We start from the raw sequence: 7,726 nt of genomic DNA on the forward strand, positions 1-7,726 counted from the left end.
GGGGGGGGTGTCACCACCACACGAGGAACTGTAATAAAGGGTCGTGGCATTCGGAAGGTTGAGAATCACCGCTCTTGATAAATACGCGTCTTTTCCCAACATAGATGGGACAACCTTTATTGGTAAGTGACTTTGGGGCCCTATAGACATGGATTCTAAGGCTTAAGACTATATTTAAGATCTAAAGAATTAAATGGAGGTTGAGTTCATCGTACTAAGAAATAACATGAGCTGGCGGTTATTGTTAGGCTCTGTCAATTTGGTCCCACTCAGATCAGCCCTGTGTACGATAGAATGGGACCCTGCCTGGCCCTGCGCCAGCCTCGCCCCTGGAACCACCTTAGAGCACGTGGTTGCAGCCACGATGCCAGTCCAGCTTGTTGCGGATCCTCTTCTGTTTTCCCTCACCTTCGACTTTACCAGACACGGGGTCTTTTTCCAGCGCCTGGCTCCTCCTGGTAACATGTAAGTACATGTGAGCTCTCTCCTTGCTATCCTCCCTTCTAAGAAGCAGGAGGCGGAGATGAGGGGAAGAGTACTCAGCTTCTGCTTTTGTATCTTCTTTCTAATACTGTTTCCTATGCAAATGCACCCTTCCCTCCCAAGACCCCAGGCCCATTTTCTGAGTGCAGAAAGCAGGAGGAACTGGGTGGTCCCGGACCTGCAGGATTGCCCATTTCCAGGGTAGGGCTTTCTGTCGTGAGGGTGGCGGGTGGGGGGTGAGGTGGCGCAGGATGCTTACTCAGGCCGTAGTCCCTCTCGTCCGGATCACTCTCATGCTTCCTCCATCGGCAGCACAGGTGCTGGAAGATCATGGTCATGTGGCTGAAGATGATCAGAGGTGGGGGCAGAACTGGCCTCTCATGGAAAGTCATGATGAGCTGATACCTCTGAAACTTCCACACTTGGTTGGATATTGATTTTACCTCAAAAAACGTATTGCTGTAATGGAGACGGAGAGCATCAAGTGAGAAAATCTGTCACCCTCTGAGGCTCCTCCACCAGGTGGTCGGAGGAAGGACCCACTTACTTAAAGACGGCAATGAGGAGGTTGACCAACAGGATGTTTGCCACTAAGAGGTAGCAGGCCATGATGGCGGGCACAATCCAGGCTCCAGTCTTGCAAGGAGGCAGCTGGATGATTTTCCCATCTTCCCGGGTCTCGTTCTGCCCACAGGGAGCTGGAGGGAGCGACACAGGTAAGAAATGAGCCACCGTGGCATGACAGGACTTAACAAAACAAAGTCAAAGGGCTGATTGGGATGGAGGCTTTAGCTGCGGGGAAGATACAACCATCACAAACACACAGGGGAGGAAAACAAATCCCAAACCAGCAACACAGAAAAATGGAAGCATGGTGGGTAGCCCGAGGGGCCACTTCTGCACAGGAGAGTGGCCGTGCCAGCGTCCTGACATGAACGGTGAGTGAGAAGCCCCCACCTGCTCTCTCTGCCCCTTGGTCCCCAGGGGCACTTGGTGTCCCTCTGAAAGTGGCAGAGGGCTTTCCAGGGAGGAGCCAGAAGGGTCCATGACCCTGCCAAGTCACGCTCAACACGTGCGGTGCAGGCCGGGAGCCGACTGCTGTAGCAACAGGGAGGGCTATCGATTGGGAATTAGCAGGAGGCAGCTGTTAATTGCTATGAGAGTCAACCCGGGGCTCCGAGCTAACGATTTGCTGTCTCCATTCACACGGAAAGAACAAACGAGGGCAAGGCCATGGGAAGTCTTCAGAGGCTTGCCACTTGGTACTCGGGACAGATGGGGTCACACAGAGGGATGAGGGACCCTCCCAACCAGTCCCACCAGGTGCTTTTCAGGAAACAAAATCCCAACTGCTCTGAACAATGAACCAGGAGCATGCAGGGTTGGGGGGCTGAGGCTGTGTGAGGGTGGCTATTTGGGGGAAGGAAGGAGGAGGAAGTGATGGGTGGGGTTGGGTGAGCTTGAGTAATGTGTGAATGAGGCTTGTTTGGAGTTTCTGGGAAAATGCACAGAAAGGAATCGACAGCCACCCAGGTGACAAAGTCCCCTATCCTTGTGGCCCAGGGCCACACACCCCAGGTGAGCAGGGACAGGTGAGGAAGGCCTGCCTCTCCGGCTCCCTTGTTAGAACAAAATGCTCTGGCATCCACTTGTGTAAAGGCAGGGAGGGAGGAAAGCCAAAATTCACTCACTGCCTTCCAGTCGAAGCCAGAAAAAAATAAGGGGTGCCCGAGAACATCTTGAAACCCCAGGTGGCACACATGATTCACACATTCAGCTGCTAACAGAAAAGTCGGGATTCAAATTCACACACCGGTGTATCGGAAGAAAGGCCTGGAAGATCTACTTCTGGAAAAGGCCACGGCACCAACCGCATGGCTCTGGCACCCTCAGGCCCTCGCCCCGTGGCCACTGGCTCAAAGCCCTTGGCCCAGACTGCATTTGAGGGTCGGGCAGGGAGGTCTAGACAGTTGATAGAGAATCTACTCCCAGGCTGTGGCCTCTGTCATGGGAGCCCATTCCTCTGGGAGCGTTCCCGTTGTGAGCCTGTGTGCTCTTATACTCTGGCAGCACATGGGGACCCCAGGGGTGCTTTGAAAAATGCCTGTGCCCAGCAATAGCCGGATGATGAAAGGTGAGTCTCTGAAAGTGCCCCCAGGCAGGGCTTGTTTGTTTTAAAGTTGTCCTGTGAATTCTCATACATGAGCCACGAAGGTTGAGACCACTGAAATTAAATTAGACTGGAAAAATAACGAGCTGGGTGACATACCCTGAGGTCTGAAACCCATCCTTTCAGCAGACTGGGGATGGTGTCATCCCAGGCCTGCAGGTTCATGCTCAGAAAGAGGTGGCAGGGCCTTCCTGTGGCTCTACAGGTATTGACAGGGGACTGGACTCCTTTTTCCATATTGGCATCCGTGGTACCAACCACCCCACACATCCCTGTTGGAGCGCCCGGCCATGTCTTTCCTGGAATGGAAGACCCCGACTGGTTCGAGATGAAGCGCAAAGTTGCCATTCCCTACGTTAAGTCCCAGCACACACTAGCCCAAGCGGTTCTCAACCTGTGCGTCACGACTCCTTTGGGGGTTGAACGCCCCTTTCACAGGGGTTGCCCGATTCATCACCGTAGCAAAATGACAGCGATGAAGTAGTAACGAAAATAAATTGGATGGTTGGGGGTTTACCACTACACGAGGAACTGTATGAAAGGGTCGTGGCATTAGGAAGGTGGAGAACCACAATAGTAGACAGAGCCTCTTATAGTTCTGAGAAAGACCACACTCCCTTTGCCTGGTTGCTATTAAGCCAGGCTTCCTCATTTGCATGCCAAAGCCTCCCTGACACCTTCTCACATCCATCTTTTATCCCTCACTCTTTCTTCAGTGCTCACCTTGTTTCCTAAAAGCCAAACAGGTCACTCACAGTGTCTAGACGGAGCTTCCCCGAAGGTCTAAGGGGTCCAGAGCACTGTCCACTGGCCGTTACTGTGTCTTCTCCCTGGGTATGGCCTCTGTCATTTTACTTGCCAGTGTCCCACGCCAGGTTCCCAATGGAACCTGTGTGGTATCCCATTTCCTGGCCCAGTGCATATAACTTCACATCCATACAAGTCCAGTGTTTGTTGACCGAATAACAGAGATCGTGTGGCCGTGATCTGGTAGATGGTCACGCTCAGACATGCCCCATGCCACCCCCACCCGCCTACTTACGAAGTCCAGTCTGATCCCTTGTCCTCAGTAGGTTCGGAGCCCTTCCAGAACTCCTTTCAGAGGTCCCCTTCTTGCTTTGCCACAAAGCAAGCATTCTTTGGGTCTCCACTCCTCCCTTGGCTGCACACAGGTTTCAGGGATTCCTTTAGCTCTCTCTCCTGCATTAGAACCTGAAATCTAAAGGCATTTGGTTTGTGGAAGGCTTCAGTCTGTGGCTGGAGTCATAACTCCCTCTTGAACCCTGACATAACTGTAGCCATCTTGAATACTTCACACACTTCTTATCATTGAGCTGCCCAAGCGACTGTGCCCATTCCTGCAAAGAGGGAACCTGGGAAAGTGAGTGAGGTGGTGCACCCTCGGGAAGCACAGATTAACTGGTGCTCAGATCCTTTTCAGAAGAGAGGAAGAGAGAGAGAGAGAGAGAGAGAGAGAGAGAGAGAGATTGAGATTTGTCCTCTACCCTGCTCTAGCCTCATGGACCAATGACGATCCTGTGGTCTCCCTGACTGTTTTCGTGCAAACATGTATCATTGATCCTTTGAAAAACAAACAATCATGACAGTACTTAGAAAGGGTGACACCTCTTTAATTCACATGTGTATATATATATATGTATACAAATGTTCTTCCCAACCTGGCTGACCTTCTTCTGGTGGCATGGCTGTCCGTTGCCCGCCTCTCTTTTCTCATTGCTGCATGTCCCCAATAACCTCTTTCTTCTTTACTGCTGGAACATCATCGTAAGGAGCCCTGGTGGTGTAGTGGGCATAAGCCATGCGGCATGCTATCTGCCACCAGCAGCTCCATAGGAGAAAGGTGGGGCTTTCTACTCCTGTAAACAGGACTGGCTCTGAAACCCACAGGGGGTCACTAAGAGTCAGCATTGACTCCATGACAGTGGGTTTTCTTTTTTCTTTTTGGGGGGTAACATTGTGGTAGTTTCTGTGGAGGACCCACCTGTCTATAGAGCTTCCCTTCCCTGGCCAACCCCTCTTGCTGATTATGGACCGGGTTGTCTCCTGGTTGGCTTTTCCAACAAGCAGCAGCAGAAATAGCAAAGTATCCACAGAGAGGTGGTCCCTCATCTCCATTTATTGACTCTGTTTCCCTCAATGCCATTGAGTCAATTCTGACTTATAGTAACCCTATAGGCTAGGGTAGAATTAAACTGTCCCTGTGGGTTTCCAATATGACAATTCCTTATAGAAGCAGATGGCTTCCTCTTTCTCCCGAGGAGCTGCTGGCTTTGAACTGCTGACCTTCTGGTTAGCAACTGAATGTGTACCCACTACACAGCTCCACTTTCAGAGAAGGTGAAATACACTTATGAGGGGCAGAGCTCATCTAGCTTGTTCTTCTGACTCTGCCCGAGTGAGGGCCATGTAGGCTCTGGGCAGCGCAAACAGTTAAGCACGTGACTACTAACGGAAGGATTGGCAGTTCAAACCCACCTAAAGGTGCCTGGGAAGAACATCCTGGAGATGTATTTCTGGGAGAAAAAGAAACTCTTGTACTCTGACACGCACAGGCTCAGCATGAGTCAGAGTAGACTCAACCACAATCAGTTTATGCAGCCACTTCCTCCTCGACGCCCCTTCTTTGTCTAGGGAGGAAACCCAGGAGAACAGTAGCTTTCTCTTGCTTCAAGTAACCTGTTAGGATCGCTGCAGCCTCCAGAGAATGTAATTGACCGCAGCTCCCCAGGTCTCTGCTGCTTCCTTCTCCTCAACTCCTCAAAGCCAAACCAAACTAAGCCACTGCCATGCAATAGAGTAGAATGCTCCAGGGGGGCTCCCAGGGGTTTTCTTAAGGTAGTAAATCTTTAGGGAAGCACATGGCTGTATCTTCGGCCTGTGAAGAGGCTGGGGGATTCCAACTTCCAGCCGTTCAGTTAGGGGCTTGACACGTAACCACAGCCCCAGTAGGGCTTCTTTAATTCCTCAAAGGCCTTTACTAATTAAAAAAAAATGGACCAACTTAAAAATATGTGCATTTGATTTGATATGATATACATGGTTGGCCCTGGTAATATCCTGCCCATCGTATGGGGCATTTATTTATTTTGCCTTCCCCCACTTTTTATTCCCCGCCTATTATAGAACCCACTGCTGTTGTAAGTCAATTTCTACTCATAGCAACCCTATCTAGTGTTGACTAGGCTGTAAATAATTATGGGAGCAGGCAGCCTCACCTTGTCCTGACAAGTGGAGGGCTTGAACCACTGACCTTACAGTTCGCCGTCCAACACTAATCTACAGTGCCACTGGAAAATGCATTACAGTCAGGCAGCTCTAGGCTCAAACCCTGAGGCCACCATCCTCAAATGCAGACATGGGACTTTAGCTCACTCCTTAAATAGCAGCACCTCCATCTGTAAATGGTAGCAGTGCACACCCATGAAGTTGTTGATGTTGGTGAATGAGACAATGCATTCAGTTCAGGATCTGGTCCATTGTTAGCCCTTCATTAGCATAAGCTGGTGTCATCTCATTCTTGTTTTTGTAATGAACAGACTGAGTCTTCTCACCGTCAGGCACTATGTCTTTTGCTTCTTTATTTTGCAATCATTCAACCTAGTGTTTGTGCATCAGGGTTGTATCCTCTCATCAGGCTTATTCAATTTGTGTGCTGAGCAAATCGGAGAAACTGCATTATATGGAGAAGACTGCGGCATCAGGATTGGAGGACGGCGTATTAACAACCTGAAATGTGCAGGTGACCCAACCTTGCTAGCTGAAATGAGGAGGACCTGAAGCACTTGCGGATGGAGATCAAGGATGGCAGCCTTCACTATGGATTGCAACTCAATTTAAAGAAAACAAAACGCCTCACAAGTCGACCAACAGGCAAAATCATGATAAATGGAGAAAAGATTGAATTACTCAAGGATTTAGCCTTGCTTGGGTCTACAATCAATGCTCATGGTAGCAGAAATCAGTGACCCATTACACTGGGTAAATCTGCTGCATCAGACCTCTTTAAAGGGTTGAAAACCAAGGCTGTTACTTTGAGGACTAAAATGTGCCTGACCCAAGCCATGGTAGCTTCAACCCCTTCACATGCACACAATTGGGCATTGTGTAAGGCAGCCGGAAGAAGAATAGATTCATCTGCATTATCGTGGTGGAGAGGAATATTGAAAGTACCATGGGCTGTCAGAAAGAACAAGCAAATCTATCTTGGAAGAATGTAGTCAGGATGCTCCTAGAAGCAAGGATGGTGAGACTTCATCTCACGTAACTTAGACAAGAGCTACTAGGAGGGAGAGCTACTGGGACACCGGAGAAGGACATCATGCTTGGCAAAGCAGAGGGGAAATGAAGAAGAGGAATGTTCTCGACAAGATGGAGTGACACAGTGGCTGCAACCAAGGGCTCAAACCTCAGAAGCTATTGCGAGGATAGTGGGTGGTGTTTCACGCTGTTGTACGTAGGGGTGCTATGTGTTGACAGCACCTAAAAACCACAATAAACATAATCTGCAAATGTTGATTGTGTGGTTATAATGGCTACAATAGTCCAGATACCGGGGTTACTGGGCATCGAAGAGACAATCTTGCTTTTAAGACGCTCTCCAAGGAAGCATGCCATTACTGAGGGCTATTGTGCTCCGACAGGGATAGAGGTAGGTTAGGGGTCTTCCTGCCTGAAGGATAGAAGCCTCTCTAGCCTGGGTCATACCGCAGCCTGGAAGTCAAGTTCAACCTGGAAGCACACACATCCCATCACCTAGATTCTGTAGCAACAGGTGCAGCATCCATAAACTAGATGGTCCTTGTGACAGTGGCAATGATAACAAAAATGAATCATTAAGGGCCACAGCATTCACTTGACAACATCACCCAAGAAGTAAGAGACATTATGTACAGCAGCAGTTTGTGTAATGACTCCTAATGATGTCCTTGTTATTTGTCTGCCCTGGAAAGTGCTATGACTCAAACTCACAGATGTCTACTACTGAGGAAGACAGACTGGGTGCCCAGAAGTCCTGATAAGAGGCTGATTGCCTGGGGTGGGGGGAGGAGGGAG

The 7,726-nt window shown here is 49.7% G+C and overlaps 1 protein-coding gene across 1 annotated transcript in view; it reads right to left on the bottom strand.

Moving 5' to 3' along the window:
• Nucleotides 1-7,726, bottom strand: part of LOC101660723 (transient receptor potential cation channel subfamily M member 3) — a 108,631-nt gene that overhangs the window by 11,092 nt on the left and 89,813 nt on the right. Inside the window, exons 7-8 of the mRNA XM_045288616.1 lie at nucleotides 1,031-1,181; nucleotides 743-942 (exon numbers count right to left, since the gene is read on the bottom strand). Of these exons, the coding sequence (XP_045144551.1) occupies nucleotides 743-942; nucleotides 1,031-1,181 (351 nt within the window). The remainder of the gene's footprint in view (nucleotides 1-742; nucleotides 943-1,030; nucleotides 1,182-7,726) is intronic.

Source organism: Echinops telfairi, unplaced genomic scaffold, assembly GCF_000313985.2.
Source record: "Echinops telfairi isolate 266 unplaced genomic scaffold, ASM31398v2 ScPeMD7_22;HRSCAF=79, whole genome shotgun sequence".
NCBI classification, from domain to species: Eukaryota; Metazoa; Chordata; class Mammalia; order Afrosoricida; family Tenrecidae; genus Echinops; species Echinops telfairi.